Below are 18,243 nucleotides of genomic sequence, written 5' to 3'. Positions count from 1 at the left end.
GAAAGAGGAAAATGGAAGATGAATATGATCTAAAATATACTATACATGCATGAAAAATAATCAAGAATACATAGAAATGACTTAAATATATACGATTCAGTAATCTACTCACAGGAATTTACCTAATGAAACCTGCAACAACACAGAAGCATGCATAAGGTTATTCATTGCAGGATTTGATAACTGTAAAAAAGGAAAACAAGGATCCCCTAAAACTGAAAACCACCCAAAAGTCTATATAAAAGAGATGGACTAAATTAGGATATATAAACTGGAATACTATACAGCTATAAAAAGCAAGTATTCTATAAACTAATAATAGAATGATTCTAAGATACATTAAATAGAAAAAATAAATTGTAAACTAGTATTCTTTGGGGTAGGAATAAAGTAAAAATACATATTTATACCTAGTATCAGAAATAGCATAAATCATAATCAGGGACTGTCTGTAGTGGATGGGAAAAGGGAGGGATATTGGAAGGGGCATTTTTCCTTTTTTTTTCTTTTTTTTTTTTTTTAACCACAGACCTGACATTCTGCAATATATTAAAGTACTGCTAGGAAATAAAAACCCAAAGATGAAAACAAACTTAAATGTCTGCAATGAATAATGGTAACACCACCACATGGAAAAAAACTTAATCTCAAGACAGCACAGTGGTGCATGTCTATAATCCCAGCACTCCAGGAGACAGAGGCAGAGGCAGGTGGATCTCTGTGAGTTCAAGGCTGATCTGGTCTACAAAGTGAGTCCAGGACAGTCAAGGCTGCATACAGAAACCCTATCTTCAAAAAACAAAACAAAACAAAACAAATAAACGAAAACCTATCTCACCCCCACGTATTAATGGACACAGTATCTGGCCATACCCTAAGTCTAGTATGCTGAATGTTTGGTCCTTGATAAGCAACAGTCAGAGGTCAGGCTTCCCAGAAGGAACCTGATCATGAGGCTCAACTTCATTAAGGGGTTCCTCCTTGATGGCAGTTTTTCCACCTAACACTTTGATCTTAATTTCTCCCCAGGGAAATGGCAGACCACCCTCCCCCCAAGATAAAATAGGGCAGACAGAAGGAGAGCCTAAAGCATCTCACCATTTCAGAAAATAAAAGATGTTAAAGTTGAAGGTAGAATACCAAGAAGTCACTGGAGACATCCTGAGGAAATCTTATTGCCCAAAATAAAGACCACATGACCACGAAAAAAAAACAAAACAAAACTGGGGACAGCAAAGAAACACATGATTGAAAACTGTGGGACACTGTACTGATAGCAGCCAAATACAACGAGTAAATAGGGAGGGCAGGAGAGCTGTTGTTTACTACATCTACATGGTGAAGAAAGATGAAGTAAAATAGGAAAAAAATTATGCTGTAAGGGTTCTAGTCTGAAATCGCCAAGAGATGATAAAGCCAGGGAGGGAAAAAGAAAGATGTAAGTCTTTTTTAAATGTCAAAATAACCTATCTTTGGCAACAAAATGAAACTTGATTTTATGATAAAACATGTACCATATGGTATCTACACAATATTAGCAAGATTGCTTATTTGTTATCATTGGATAAAAAAGTAACTAGACAATAGATACGCAACAATCCAACCTTACTCTTAGCAAGTTTTTAGGTGCCTTTACCTGCTCAGCCATCTTCCCAAGACTCCATTGCTGAAATGGATACTATGTTTCTTTTATGTGTGTAGCAGGGTGAGAGGACTGAATACTCAATACTGGTCCCAAGGAAGAAAAGATTGAGCTAAGGCTGGGCTATGATACTCTAATCTTTTTTTTTTTTTTTTTTGGTTTTTCAAGACAGGGTTTCTCTGTGTAGCCTTGGCTGTCCTGGACTTGCTTTGTAGACCAGGCTGGCCTCGAACTCGAACTTACAAAGATCCACCTGCCTCTGCGCCACCACCACCCGGCTGATACTCTAATCTTTTTATACCTGACTGCTCCAGAGATTACAGCTAGGATAACTTGGGAGTTCTTCCTTGAAAAAGAAATAATTTGGGACTGTGGGCACCTGCACTTCCTCTATGCACAATAAAATAAATATTACAAATAATTTTGAGAGGAGTGGGTATGAAAGTTGCACCTTTTTAAATCTACATCATGAAGTTGTGGCAGCCATGACTCTAAGAAAGGGTGTGTAGAGAGCAACTGTAGACAAAAGTCTTAGAAGTCCTAACATTCCCTGTTTAACAGCACTGGAGGCTGAGCAAAGCAACCTTACTTTCATAATCTTCCCTTTTTTAGCTTCTAGCTAGAAAAAACTAACTTGTAGGACAGGGAGGGAAAAAGAAAGACACAAGTTTTTTTTAATGTCAAAATAACCTATCTTTGGCAACAAAATGAAACTTGATTTTATGATAAAACATGTATCTACTGTAAGAACACAACCACTATGCGTTTATAATATACAAGGAACTATCAACATATAAACCATACCCAATTATAAGTCTATTTCTCTTGTAGTCTACATGGCTTCATGAACTAAGATTTTGGGGAATCTTTACTTGCTGTTGTTTTTATTAGATGGCCTTCCAAATAAAAACAAACCACACTGCCCCTCATCTGGGCAGCACAGCAGTACTACCCTTGGTTGAGGGGGCACGCTGAGCCAGCCCCAAGGACAAGAGCGACCATAAGGTGGCAAGGGTGTGGAGGTGATGCCCTCCTCCCCTCATTCCTCACCACCTGTGGCAGCTGGGAGAGCTGGCCTTGTGCCTCACTGGCTGCAGCACTTGGGAGAGCTGGTCCTGGACCTTGCCTACGCAGCACAGTAGATCTGGCCCTGGTGGAGAGGGTGCAGGTTAGCCAGCCCTGAGGGCACAAGCACAGGACCATACCACTTATCTGCCGTCAGGCAGTGTGGGTGCATGGATGAGAGACAGCTCTGCCACTCACCTGCCATGAGGTGGTGTGGGTGCGTATATGATACCCTCTCCCTCCCCCCTCGCCACCTGCAACAGCCAAGAGAGCTGTCCTGGAGCAATGAGAGTGGGAGAGCTGTCCCTGCGCTTCAGCTGAGACACAGAGTGAAGCTGGCCCTACTGATAAAGGCATGGCGAGCCAGCCCTGATGGCATGAGAGCAAGAGAGCTGGCCCAGCCCTTCACAAGCTGCAGCACTTGGGAGTGGGCCCCGTACCTTGACTGGGAAGCACAGTAGAGCTGGCTCCGTGGGCATGGTGCGGGTGAGCCAGCCCCAAGCGCATAAGAGCAGGAGAGCGGAGAGAATGGCTCCTGAGAGAAGAGTTTAATGCAGCATCCTGCTAGGCCTTGGTATTCCCAGCAGTACAGTATTAAAACACAGACACTACCCTGAAAAGGCTCATTTGCACATTTCATTCAACTTTCATAGTATCCACATTTAATTCCATCTATAAATAGAGAACAGATTTGGCACAGAAAATAAGGACACTGGTTAAAAGGCACTTGTTTTGGTACAGATGCAATCTGCTGTAGACAAGATGGAGCCAGATCTAAACTGCCTTGGAGGCTTTAGTTGCTAAATCTGCACCACCGAAACAAAGACCAACAGAAGTTGGTCACAATATAATGAAAACTGAAAAGAATCACAAACTCCTCAGATGAAGATGCAGTGCTTAACCAATTAAAAGCCACTGAAAATAGAAACTCAGTTTACAAGGCTCTCGAATGTACAGTGCCAGCAGCTCCACACTCCACATCCTGCTTGCAGCTCCTGACAGAAGCTAACTGACATGCTCACACCTCTCACCAGTCACTCCAACATTTAAGCAATGCTACTGAAAGCCTAGTCAGAAAGTTACTGTATTCAGATCTTTATGTAACTCCTTTACTCCTCTCTGTTCTTAATGCATTTTTAATTTGAGCACTTTTTTTTTTTAATGCCATGTCTTACTATGTAAAGGAAGCTAGCCTGGTAATCCTCCTGCATAAGCCTCTGATGTGCTGGGCAAGGCTACAATTCAGATGGTGATGCTTTAAATTTTCATTGTTTTCTGACTTTTTATTCATAAAGCATTCACAGTTGGGGTCCACGTGTAAGGTGTATCTATACATGCTGATGATAAACTAAGTATTCGTTCTACCATCCTAACAAAGTCCCCAAAGAACAATTGTTTAATAAATGTTTTTTGCTCTTTTTACTTAAGTCTTCTCTCATCTACTAATTCCTATAATACCTAGTTCGATATTCACCTCTTCCAAGGGACTTCCTAGGCCAGAACTGAAACGCTCCTAATCTTCTAAATCTTTCCAGCTATTTCATACACAATTGCATCAGGGGCTTTCATTTTTTATACTTCTGTCTGAACAATAAGGCTGTCTCTGGCTTACAGGGCTTTTCTGTAACAGACCCACACATGATCTGTGACACCTTTTCCTTTCCTGATTCTCAATACGAATGTTTATAAACAAAGCAAGACACAGCAGAGACTGAAAATACAGCAGAAAAGTAAGTAACTAGGCAGCAATATACTCAAAACAATCTGGAGAAAGAAAGAAAACAATTGCTTAAATAAAGAAGGCTTTTCCTAGTCTGGGGTTTGTTGGAGGTCTGGTGCTATGTATTTCGATGCTAATTACTGGCTCCCAAGATCTACCTGCTTCCCAGGCAAGCACATTCTCACCCACCTTACCCCAAGTACTGTTGTGTAACCTTGCCTCCCTGAATGGCTGATTAAAAGGCCTATACCTGGACAGGGCAGAATAGGGTAGGTGTGGTGAAAGTTCATGGGCTTTGAGGAGGAAAGGATCTTGGGAGAAGAAGGGGACAGGTATCAGAGGAGGAGAAAGAAGAGGATCACCATGGGATAGGAAAATGCCACGTGGGCCAAGAGGAGGAACTCTCAAGTTCTACAAAGAAAGAAATGTCCCAAATGAAAACATAAGCAAGTATTTTGAGATTATGGACAGGAGATAGCCCAACAGAAATTACTAGAAGCAGATGGCATGGGATGGAGGCTGGGAGAAAATGGAAGGCAGTTTAGGGGATTAGTATCTGCTTTGCCTCAGGTGAACCAAGGCTATTCTGAAATACAGCAGGTGTCTGTCTTATTTGATTATGATAGCTGGTTAGATAATACCACAATAATAACTGTGGCCTAATAATAAACATTTATTAGGCCATACCATTAAATTAACAGCAACAAGAGTTTTGGATTCTTATCCTGAGAGCCCTAAACATTAATCACTATTAATATCAACCTTAAGAAAGAAAGTTTGCTGGCCACTACAATCACTGTTTAGATCCAGGACGTGCTCAATTGTCTGCTTGCTACCTCTCAAAGTAAATGGAATCATCAAAAACAAAATAAATAGTTGGAACCATGTAAGTCCGTGATGGTTCACCAAAGAATACCATTGGATATGTAAAGTGATTCTGTAAAAAAAGGGAACAATCCCTACAAATTTCTCTAACAAGGGCTCTTCCACTTTCATTTTTTATCTTAGTCATGTGAACTTGAGGATCTGACAAAGCACACCACTCTGTTGTCTTGGACAAATCATGTATCATTACTGCTATTTCTTAAATATCTTTATTTTTTAAATTATGTGTATGTGTGTCTGCATTTGAGCATGGGTGCCCAAAGATGAAAGAGAGGGAGTCAGATCCCCTGGAGCTGGAATTACAAACAACTGTGAGCTGCCTGGCACAGACAGGTAGAAACTGAACTAGCGTTCTCTGCAAGAACAGTATGGGCTTTTAAGCTCTTAGCCATCTCTTTATTTTAGAACTCTTTAATTATAAAAACCACCAAATATTAACAAGTTCATAAAGTATCTTACATAAATCTAATTTTCAGGGAGAAGTGTTCCTGAATGCAATCAAATTAAATATGAAGAATACTGTGGTTGTATCTGACGAATTTTTTTGTTGAGCAGCTGCTAGGAAAATGGGGGACATAAAGGTATGGTGGTCCTGATCTCAGCACTTAACTTTTACTGAGGAGACAAGTCACACATACACCAAAACCAAAGGCAACCACTGAGAGGGCCTGCTGCTACAGAGACAGTATGTAAGAGAAGGAATTGGGAGGCCCAAGTTTACAATGTGTATTTGGGAATGAGTTCAGGCAAACCACTCATCTGTGGGTCTCCACTTCCAAGACTACAGTACGACAGAACTGAACTAGATCCTTTAGTCTTCTGAGACCTAGAGCCTACAATTTATAATGAAAATGGAGGCTCCAAGTGCTATACAAGTTCAGAGGGGACACACAAGCACATTAATTTGGGGAAGCTCTATGGGAGAGCTAGATTTTGAGTTCAGACTTGAAAAATGGAAATGAGTCAGGATCCTCAGATGAAAAGAATGTTATGGTTGAAGTAAACAGCAAGAGCAATCTACAATAAAAATGAGTCCCCTCCAGGGCGAATGAGAGCAATCTAGCTGGCAGGTTGTGGCCAGAATTAAAGACAGGGAGGGGTCAGACCTCCAAATTTTTGAGTATGGGAAAAAGAAATTAAGATTTGTTCTGATGGCAACTGTAACAACCAGAAGTTTCTATGCAAATATAAACTGAAGAGGAAATCCCCTTTTCTTGTTCCTATATTTTCAGGAAGAAAAACATGATTTACTCTTCAAAAGGGTACAATACTGGAAACATGGTTTCTCTAAACTGGTGACCTACCTGATTGGCAAGCCTCAGAAATGGGAGTATTCTTGGCTCAGTATTGTCATCCCCCTCGTTGCTTACATTTACAGGAGTGAATTTAACTGAAGTAACTAACAAGAAGCCTGATTCCAGTCACAAAGCAATATGAGTTCTCTGATTCAGTTTATCAATAATGAAGCTTACCGCTGCATCTCCATCTTTGGTTGGCTACTTCTCAGCTGATTTTCAATCAAGACCTCTGTAAGGGGTTTGATTTAAAACTAGCATTACTGACTCTCAACATAAGTAAGGCAACAACGATGCTTCAGAAAGACTGGTTGGGATGCAGTAGTAAGAAGGACTAAAGGAAGAGAGGCCAGAAGTCTATACATCAGTGGCTGACCTGCAGAAATCCAGGCAACCAGTGAATCATTTATAGCCATCAAGTATTACCCAAGGTTGAAATCAGTAACTGCTCAAATAAAAACAATTAGAGCCAATTTACAAGAGTAAATCTCTCAATCTCTCTCTCTCTCTCAATCTCAATCTCTCTCTCTCTCTCTCTCTCTCTCTCTCTCTCTCTCTCTCTCTCTCTCTCTCTCTCTCTCACACACACACACACACACACACAACTTGTTTTTTGTTGTTGTTTTTTTTAATACAAGGTTCCTCTGTATAGCTCTGGCTGTTCTGGAACTAGCTCTGTAGACCAGGCTAGCCTCAAACTCACAGAAATTTGCCTGCCTCATGCTGGTATTAACGGCATGTACCACCACTGCCCAGCTAATTAAAAATCAATACACTTTCATAACTAAAAACTACTTATGTTGATTGATGGAATCATTAATTAAAGGAACCCAAATAATTTTACAAAGATAAAAAGAAAAAGAAATCAAAGGTTCAACAGTCCAAAGTGCTATGTAGGTTACACAGAAGAGTATCATTACAAGTCAACAGGACACAGCCCTCAAGTGCAGACAAAGCCCACGTAACGAGTCCACGCTTCTGAAGAGATGGCCATCCTTACCTACCTCGCAAAGGACATCTCCTGGATTTCTAAAGCTCAAGAATTCAGTCCTCTAAATTAACAGCCTGCAAAAGGAAAAGTGTTTCTCTAACTCAATCTCTTAACAGTTTAATTGGATTAAAACCACACTCCTTCAACCTAATGCTGCAAGGTCTTCATTATTCAGTCTTAACTTCACCTCTACATTTGGTATTCAATTTTGTTACACAAAACAACTCCCTATTTTCCTAAACTGTAATTTATAATGTCTACATATTATTAACTTGTTTTATATCTTATATGGTGTCAATATGAATTTCTTTAAGAAGACAATAAAATGTGAACATCAGAGACCAGAACACGGGTGACTCCAGACACTGACTCTTTGCACTGTCCTCCAAGCCAAAGAACAGCTCCTCTGGTTACCCCAATCCACAGTTTTCTGTCACATGAAAGTCAGTCAGTCCACTAGTCTGACTTTCCCTTTTTAAACATTCCTTTACCCTAAAAAGCCATCTAAGCTCCCCAAAACAATACACAAGTGAAATGATTGGCTGAAGCAAAAATTACATTGCCATTCCACCTACATACTGGAGACCCGAGTGTCTTCCAATGTTAAATGAGAAATAAAGCCTCTAAGATTTTCATTATTCTGAAAACTGATTTTGCCTGCCTCTCTTGGCCTTCCAAGGTGGACATTATTTTATGCCTATTCTCTGCCGTCTACATCCCTAGGACCCATCTACCTCAAGCCTCATGGACAAATAAGAATGAAATCTCTGTGGGAGTGAGTATTATGAAGCAGCATTAAAATTTGGATTAGGAATTAGCCATCTGGTTCTGACAGCCCATCCTTCTGAAAAGGAAACTAGGCACGAAGCAAATGTTAAGCTGCAGTATTCAGCACTCAACACACTTCCTAACACGTACCTCCTGTGTGCTGACCCAAGACAGGCGTGGGTCGCCTCATTATGTCATGTTCTCAGCACCATACCAACCTTTAAGATTTCATGATCTCACAGGAAAGACAGACAGACAGACAGACAGACACCTTGCCTCTGTATTTAGACTTAAGAAATTTAAGTAATATAAGTTAGGGCTTTTGTTTGTTTTTATTATAATTCCTCAAAAAGCCTAATTATAGTGCTATGCAGAAATCATTTGAAAAAAACATTCCATCTGTGCACAGACAGCAAATATTGACTTGTCCGTGTGAGGAGTGCTGCAGCTGCTACATGCCCTCTCCTGTTACACACTGTGTGGTGAATCTATACCTAGGCCTCTGAGCTACACAAGCCACGATGGTCTTCTCTGGCCTCATTTATTCAGCACTGCCCAGCAGCTATGGAAGGCTCAGGGACTGTGGCAGACTAAAGAACTAGATCAGAAATGGTCTTACAGTAGAATGTGGAGCCTGGGGAGGAAAGTCAGTTCTCTTCAATATGAAGTTCTGTCTGCCAAGGGCCCGGCCAGACTAACCATACGACTGACTCCTGCAGCTATGCGCCCCCCCCCCCCCACTGCCTCATACCACTGTTCTCCAAATATCCCTGTTACCAGATCCAGGATGTCCTAAGCAGTATTCTATAGACAAGCTAACATTTAAATTCTTTTATTGTTGTTTTGTTTTTATTTTGCTTGGTTGGTTTTTTTCAGAGACAGGGTTTCTCTGTGTAACCTTGGCTGTTCTGGAACTCACTCTGTAGACCAGCCTGGCCTTGAACTTACAGTGATCCATCTGCCTCTGCCTTCCAAGTCCTGGGACTAAAGGCATGTGCCACCAGCACTCTGCTTAAATTCTTTTAAATACAAACTGAATAGCAAGAAATTACATGACCAGGAGGCAAGAGGTGGTTCACTTTCAGTTGACGGCTAACGGGATATAAAGCATACAACCTCAGAGCATGTAAAAAGCACATCTACACCTGAGCTAGGATACCAGCCACCACATAAAGAATGCTAAATAGTAGGCACACACACTAAAGGGATGGTTGGAATCTAAAGAATGGTAGCAATTCTTGGAGTTTCCTAAAAAGCAAAATGTTGGGCTGGAGAGATGGCTCAGTGGTTAAGAGCAATGGCTGCTTTTCCAAAGGTCCTGGAGTTCAATTCCCAGAAACTACATGTGGCTCACAACCATCAATAATAAGAGCTGGTAACGTCTTCTGGCATACAAGCGTACATGCAGGCAAAACACTGTATACATAATAAATAAAGAAAAAAATCATAAAAAAAAAAGCAAAATGTTTTTGAAGTATAATTTCAGAAACCAGAACTAGAAAATAATTAGAAATTAGTAAGCACCACTTGCCATCAGTGCCGCAAGTTATGTAAACAAGGTACAAAGTGTGGGACAGCAGAAATATAGTCAAGCCAGGCCCAGGGGCATGGGCTAACAACAAAGTAAACAGTCCCATGAAGGCAAGGGCAAGGAGGAAAGTACACACCTGGCCTTCTTGGACTTTGTCCTGGATACATAGTCAGTGCAGCTCCTCTTCTCTTTAGCCTCCTTGGTACCCAACGTCTCCCGCGGCTTCCTGGGCTTCTTTACGCCTTCTTTCTGCTTTGCCTCCTTAGGCTCCTTGGCCCTCTTCGGCTCCTTGGCCCTCCTGGGCTCTTTTGGCTCTTTAGGCTCTCGTTTCCTCTTTGGCTTGGGCTCCCTGTCCTTGCTTCCCTTTGTCCCCTCTTGCTCCCCTGGTTCCTTTTTCTTCCGTTTCTTCTTTACTCCAGTACCTCGGCCTCCACCATCCTCCATCCCATTATGGGACATCAGTTTCCTAGAAAAAAGATCATCAGCTTCCTCTTCGGTAGTATAGAGGTCCTTCTGGGGCAGACAGTGATTGGCAACATCTTCAATTTTCTCTTCCTGATCAGTGCTGCAGTCAAATGGCGATGGTGATTTGTAGTCAAAATTAACAGAGGCATCCGACATTGGGGAGTGATTCAAAGCTTTTAACTTGGACAACTGTGAAGGAGAAAAAAAAGCACATCACTCTCTCAGTGCTCCATATAAAGAGTGCTATTAAGTTTGAACACATGGATTTAGTCAACCAGTAGTGAGTGTCTGGGTTTCTACTATGTGTTAGTTCTAGTAGGCTAGGCCCTGGGGTACAGTAGCAAGCAGGACACAGCCACCTGTGGCTCTTTCTATACAGCAGTGGCATGGTGCTGATGTGTCATAAGTTAGTATACGAGTCAGTGAGAAAGCTCAATAGGTAAAAAGTGCTTCTGTCCAACCTAGGATAAGTGTTCAGTTTCCAGAACACTAGTAAAGGCGAAGGAGAACCAACTGCCCTTCAACCTCTGTGCATGCACCTTAGCATGCACATCTACACAATCATATCACACACACACAAATTCTTAATCTAGTACATAAAAATCTGAAGGCTTTCCTTCCCCTATGAGGAAATCTGAGATTATTTTTAATATCATATAAAAAACAGGCAAGCCTATAATAGTTTTCGAAAAATAAAAATAAAAACCTTCAGATGCCACCAAATCCTAGGCATACTACAGCGACCTGCACTGGGATGCATGCTACTTACACACACACAGTACCACTATTCAAGTGTGCTGAAACCTCCCAGCCATGAACTATGGTAAGGCCCTGGTGTGAGAAGGCAAGATGCATGTCCTGCCTCACCTTTCAAGACCCATTCCCATGGTCACCAAGAAACATCAACACTGAATTGGGCTGATTCTGAACAAGAAAAGTATGCTCATTTCAAGTTTCACTTTTAAAAATGTTTACTTTTTTGTGTGTCTGGGCATGGGTTCGTGAGTCAGAGAGAACAACTTGTGGGAATCTGTTCTCGTCTTTCTGGGTCTTGGGGACTGAACTCAGATTGCCAGGTTGGTAGCAAGTGCCTTTATCTGCTGAGCTATCTTGCTGGCCCACAGTTTTACTTTTGACAGTAACTAAAACTAGGCTGCTTCTATATGTCATTGACCTTAGCTATTAGACTAAATCCCAAGTATCTCTGGCCACTTGCAGAAATCAAACTACCCAAAGCTTTCCTGTGACAGATGCCAGAAGAAGTACGTCCCAGGTTCTAAGGCAGCAGTAGAAAGGAAATCTCAAAGCCATTCCTCAGTACCATTAAATAGAAGCAGTCTTACTGTACACCGCTTTAAGGAAACAATACTCTGGAGGTGGAGGTTTCATCTCAGACTTTCAGGCCTAGTATTCCAAAAAGCAGTTGGCATTTCTTACCAAGGTAAGGTTGGCAATGTGGCTCCTGGCTCCAGGGGCAGCACTTTTCCTTGATCTAGAACAAATAAACAGCCGAGGAGGGGCCAGCTTTCCAGGAAGATGGTAAAATTGCATTCTAGTGATAGTTGAGAAACTGCACTGTTTGTGAGTGCTTGCTCTCCTGTGAAGAGGCCTGTTATAAACCATCAGCACTTGCCCAGGTGTGGCTTCCCTCCAGTGTGTTTGGTCCCCAGGCTGCACCCACAGTGAGAATAAAAAGACTCAAATTCGGCCTCTACCTGCTTTTTCTCGTTCCTGTTCCCAGTCTGATGCTTACAGCATACATAGCACTGAGATTACTGGGAGAAAAACACTGAAGAACAGAAAGGTTTTTCTTTTGGATCTTTACAGTAAGTGAAGTCCTGCTAATAAAGGTGCCTAAGTCCCGTGGGCATCTGCTGCTCTACAAGACTCAGTACCTTAAGAAAAGAAGGGAAGATGTTATATGCTTGTTATCAGAGTATTAGTGAATTCTGTGCCAGGGACACCTGGCCCTAGAGATCAAGTTTTCTTAGTATGCAACAGTGGGCAAGCTGAGGTTGTTAAGTACTCAGCCTGTGTACAGAACATCTATATCACCTCCTATGAGGTTGCGGAAAGAGCTTAGAAGGAGGGGAGGAAACAATTTAAGAATACTAAACACACTGTCTTCTGACATGACACAGTCGTAGCACCCATGAACTCACAGCACTGGTGGCTTTCTGCCTGTATAAACCCACCCCCACCCCAGGGCTGGTGGCTGCTGGAGGGAAAAGGAGTCAGGGTGGTTAGTCACCAACACACTGTCTTTGCTCAAGTAAATAACCCTTACCTACACTTATGCAGGCAATCCTACTTTACAAAAAAGAAAAAAAGGAAAGACTTGAACACAGGAGGAGGACTTCAGAGAAAGAAAAGATCTGATGGGATGGGGAAGTGGGAAGAGAGAAAAATGGAGAAGACTTTGATCATAAAGCATCATGTATGTGTGAAAATAAAAGAGTATTTTTTTTAAAGTGAAGGAACAAATTGAAAAGTAATTTGCTTATTAAAGATGCTTTCAAAGGTTAAAAGACCAAATTTCACCAAAATAGCTTGTACTAGGTCAGAGTGAGGCTGGCATGACAAAGTCTCTTTACTTGTGGAGAAGGCTTTCAAAAAAATGGATTTAACGGATGTAAGTAATAGCAGATAGAATTAAATCGAGAGAAAATTGACTACAACAGCTGCTAATGCTTACTGTACATGTCATACAGCGAAGGCACAGGGCCTGATCTCTAACCTGTGCAAACATCTCACAAGATCGGTACAAAGATGCCCATTCTGTCCAGGCAGAGGTGGAGAACTGGTGATGGTAAGGTATGTGCCCTGACCACACAGCCAGTGAGTGGAGGATTGTGGATTTGAACTCTGGCAAATGCTACTGTGTATTTTTGTTACTTCCCAGGGAGCCATAATAGATTATTAGGACATCAGGCCAGCCAGATGAGACATGTTAAAACATGAGTATATGCACTGCTTGGGAAAGATCAGCCATTTCTCTACTAAACCAGATAGACATCTACCTGCTATCTGTGAAATCCTATTACCAGGAATTATAATTACCAAGCCCCCCACCTCCATTCATAGATAAGAGATAAAACAATTTGCCAAGGGTAAGCTCCTAGAGTGGCAGAGCTGGCGCTTCCTAAAGGGACAAGCACAATTACCTGATTCTGAAAAGGGGAGAAGGCAAGTATCAGTAATAAAAATATAAAATATAAATTTTGGGGTCAGTAATACATAGAAACATTTTTATGTTGGGAACTTAAAAAAGATTCTTGAGGAGCAAAAACCCCAAAACAAAAACATTTCTTCCATGTACTTTTGAGTCAGGAGAGACCAAATGCCTGGGTACAAAATCCTATGTCAGTGTCTCCATTTTGAATTAGCTCTGAAAGGAGCAGAAAGGAGATAGTAGACCACAAGGGAACAACAATAATTTGCTTCATATCAATAATAGGGGCAAGAGTTTAAAAACAGAGTACAAACTGAAACAGAAAGACTTAAAACAAAACAAAAAACTAAAACCAAATCAAACCAAAAAGTGATTTTTCCTTTGATCTAAGCTCATCAATCCATAATAGTGTCCCCCAAACAGCTGAATCTGTAAGAACTACATTTGTCTTAATTAAAAGGGTAAAAAACAAAACAAAAGCCCCAAAAGATTATGGTCCAATGCAATGGTTCTCAAACTAAGAGAAGTCCATTTTAGTCCATTAACACAGGCAAAAGCCTAGGGTAAAAGAAAATTTTACGCGCAGGCGCGCGAGCACACACACACACACACACACACACACACACACACACTGTAAGTATACATGTGTACTACTCAAAAAGGAAGCTGAGAACCTTTTTTCTAGGAAACTGATGTCCCATAATGGGATGGAGGATGGTGGAGGCCGAGGTACTGGAGTAAAGAAGAAACAGAAGAGAAAGGAGCCAGCGGAACAAGAGGGGACAAGGGAAGCAAGGACAGGGAACCCAAGCCAAAGAGGCCAGGAGGGCCAAGGTCCATCAACAGACACTTCATCTCCCTTTCTTGAGAGACCCAGAAGTCTTCACCTTGGAGTGCCCTGCTTTACGCACAGGCAAGGAGTCAGCCTTCTTTTCCTATGCAGGCCTCAAGTGTATGTTTCAGAATACAAAAATGAGTCTGTGTGTGTGGTAGTGGTGCTGATGGGGCATCCTGTAAAGGTGTATCTTCCATTTAAAATCCTTTTGACTCATGAAGACATGTTTTAAAGTGGTTTTACAAAGCAATTTACTCTCACTCTTAAACTGAAATGCTGAAAAGGGTCTTCCACAAACAAACTGAAGGCCTGCTCTCTGCTGGATGACACTGAAAGTGTCAGAATTAATTGTCAGGCATCCACATTATCAATGTTGTTATTCTTCCTCACTCACTATTTTCCAGCAAGGCTTACGATTCAGCAATCCATTCTGCTGGTAAACACCTTCCTAGAGATCTGAGCTCACCTTTCCCTCCTACAACACAGAGACAAGCTGCACTAGGAGCATGAGAGGCCAGCTAAAGCCACCATGATTATTGTAGGTCACTCTCTGCCAGCACACGCACCCACTCTAGGTCTTCCTAGGTCCCTAACTACCATGCACTTCCTGAGCCCTCAACTTACTCTCTTCCTTCCATGCTGAGTCCTTTGAAGCAACTTGGCTGACCCCAGAGGGCCCAATCTTTCTAAAACACTCTCAAGCTGTGTCCCTCTATTGCAATACCCGACCACCACCACGTAACATCCTGGTTCTTCTGGGCCATGTTCCATTCCCTATGTTAACTGCCTTTCTGTATCATACTATAAATTTCTGTGTTTTTCAGACCATAAGAGGCACATCCCCCAAAGTAGGAGGGAAATTAGGGTACGCCTTATGGCCCAATTGCCGTTTTTACTGTTTTTCTTGTTTTACTGCTCTAGAAACTGGGTGCATCAGAGGCAGGCGGATCTCTGTAAGTTCTAGGCCAGCCTGGTCTACAAAGCGAAGACAGCCAAGGCTATACAGAGAAACCCTGTCTTGAAAAAACCAACCATACAAAACAAAAACAAACAAACAAAAAAACCAACCAACCAAACAAACAAAAAACCAAACCAAACCAAACAAAGAAAATAAAGCCGAAACAAAAAAACTGGGTGCATCTTATGGTCAGGTGTGTCTTATAGTCTGAAAAATACGGTAAGCCACTGCTGAACCTGGCCTGAAGTTGAACTTATATATTTCTTGCATATATGAATGTGGAAAATTCAGTAATATTTGTTTTGTGAATAAAACGTGTCTACATCCATTCCAAGAGGGAAACATGGTCTAACTGTGTCAAAGGCTGAGATTCCCACGGCTCATCAGAATTGCTCTTCCCAATCCACCAACTTTGTGTTTTCTCAAGGATGGAAAAAAGAAGCTATGCCTGTTCAGCACTTGTTCATGGATGCAAGGTTCTCCCAAAGTCACCAGGTCTACATTATCTCCCGATTATAGCTCCAAGTTTTAATATTACTTTTAAAAACTGGATTAATAGATCTAGGTTACTGAAGTACACTTTTAACCCTTACTATTTATATAACACATCTCATATTTGTCATACTTCATACTCCTAGTAGCAAATAGGGGATTTAAAGGAGAATCAGCACAGGTCTGCTTTCAGTGAGGTGAGGCTGTATTCCCTTTAATACGTTCTTTTCAAGAGGCAGGAGGATCAATGTAAGTTCGAGGCCAGCCTGGTCTACACACTGAGTTCCAGGACAGCAAGTTCTTTTCAGCTTTAAAAAGCTGGGCTCTAGTAATTACAATTCATGGCTTGTTTCCCTAGCTAACTTTTGCCTGTCTATTATTGTGTAGTAATCTTAGTAATTAAACTCTACACACTTCTTAGAGGCTTAGTTATTTTCATCAACATGGAATAAAAGACTGTAAGAGATTCCTTTTTCTTTTTCTTTTTTTTAAAGATTTATTTATTTATTATTATGTATAGCCTGCATATACACCTGCAGGCCAGAAGAGGGCATCAGATCACATTATGGATGGTTGTGAACCATCATGTGGTTGCTGGGACTTGAACTCAGGACCTTTGGAAGAGCAGGCGGCACTCTTAACCACTGAGCCATCCCTCCAGCCCAGAGATTCCTTTTTTCACAGTCCTTTTTTTTCTTTTTCTTTTTCTTTTTCTTTTTTTTGCCCCCCAACATTTTCTTTGGCAATACAAAGTCAATTTTTAAAGCCTTTGTTCTTGGCATGCCACCTGTTATACCCCTTGTGGTTAATAAGAAGCATGATTATTTACTGCTGAATTTTGATTAACTTGTAAAAAAAATCTGTCATCTTATTTTAATTTTCCTTGACAAAATTTTGAATAAGGAAATAGGAAATTTTAAAGATTAGAATGCATTTACATGCCATTTTTCTTCAAAGAAGTGGAAAAAACAAACTAGAAGGAATGAGGATATTTTATTTTTTAAAGAATGGATGTTTTTCTAACAGGCTCCCCCTCCCCCTTGCTCCTTCAGTGCTGGGGATTATCCCCAGGACCGTGAACTGTGAGCAAGTGCTCCACCACCGAGCTATATCCCAACACCACTATTTTGTGTTGCTTCTAATCATGGTTAAAGTAGCTTGATTGTATTCAGACTGTTGCACACTAAAGAGTTCCTTGCTTTGACATATCAAATACTGAGTACTGAGCTATTTCATTTAATCCTTGTCTACGCTGTGAAAAGTATAGAACTTAGTCCAGGAGGCTAAGTGGTACAGTGGGAATTTCAATCTCACTCCACGAAAACCTTTCCATCCAGCCCTGAATTGTGTGACACAAACTCAGTCCTGGAGCCTATAGATTGTTCTTGCTCCAGTATACATTCCCATTTCATGTTCTGCAACTTCTTGCAATTCAATAGTCCATATGACCCAAAGTCAAATACTGTCAAAGGAACAGGATCAGTTCCTCCTATTTATTCAACCTGACCCAGATATAGCTAACAGCAATTTTCAAGTAAAATTCCCATTCAGCGGCAAGTCACAGTAGGGTAACTCTATCGTCCTAACACCCAGAAGCTGATGCAGACTGGTCTACATACCAAACGTGTACTTTATAGCTAGTCTTTGCTATGTTGTGGGCTCTTCTTTCCCCACCCTTTATTCACCACCACCACCCATTACTAGAGAGAAGGGGGGGGATAGAAGGGAGAAAGAGAGATAAAGATCCTTGAATATAATTTTTTTCTTTTTCTACCTTCTTTGAGTCTGACTACTAACAAATGACAACAACCCCCAGCCCTCTGAACAACCAAGAACCACCCACTCCACCGATGGGGCTCTAGCATTTATGTCCCCTCTGAAAAGTTCGCAGAATTTCAAAAGTCACACAATCACAGAAACAATCTGCAGCTGGTAAAACCACACCTTTGGTAGAGCATGAGGCAAATCACAGTCAGCTGCTGCAAACAGTCTGATGCATCCCCACATCCCCACACTTAGGATTAAAACAAAAATTTTATTTTTACAATATCTGTGATTTTTTTTTAAAGAAACCAAAATTCCAATATTCTTACTACAGTACTTCTTTACTGAGAGTATCGCAAATACAAACACAGACATTAACAAACAGACGAAGCAGAAAACACTCAACAAAAATCCCATTCTGCTCACTAACCATTACTATTAAGTTTAAAATAAAAATGCTTCTAAGTAAAGCTACATAATAGCTTACCTTAAAGAATGTTTAAAAATTAAACATGAAAATTACCTTAAGAACTACAAGACTGACCGCATATCATAAATAACAATTTTGAGGGTTTGGAGTCTATTCTACACTGCATTTAAACGGTCCCTGATTGATAAATGTATGGTTCTTTCCCACCTTCTTGATCATGAGCACAGCAG

The 18,243-nt window shown here is 41.1% G+C and overlaps 1 protein-coding gene across 5 annotated transcripts in view; it reads right to left on the bottom strand.

The window, feature by feature from the left end:
* CHD6 (chromodomain helicase DNA binding protein 6) overlaps positions 1–18,243 on the bottom strand; it is a 163,113-nt gene that overhangs the window by 101,198 nt on the left and 43,672 nt on the right. For all 5 annotated transcript variants that reach the window (XM_084776224.1, XM_084776227.1, XM_084776228.1 and 2 more), the window contains one exon: positions 10,034–10,551. In XM_084776224.1, coding sequence (XP_084632350.1) covers positions 10,034–10,551 — 518 coding nt within the window. The remainder of the gene's footprint in view (positions 1–10,033; positions 10,552–18,243) is intronic.

This window comes from Acomys minous (genome assembly GCF_964271855.1).
Source record: "Acomys minous genome assembly, chromosome: 3".
In the NCBI taxonomy this organism is placed as follows: Eukaryota; Metazoa; Chordata; class Mammalia; order Rodentia; family Muridae; genus Acomys; species Acomys minous.
Note: the sequence above shows the minus strand (reverse complement) of the source record. Positions and strands in the feature narration are given on the sequence as shown.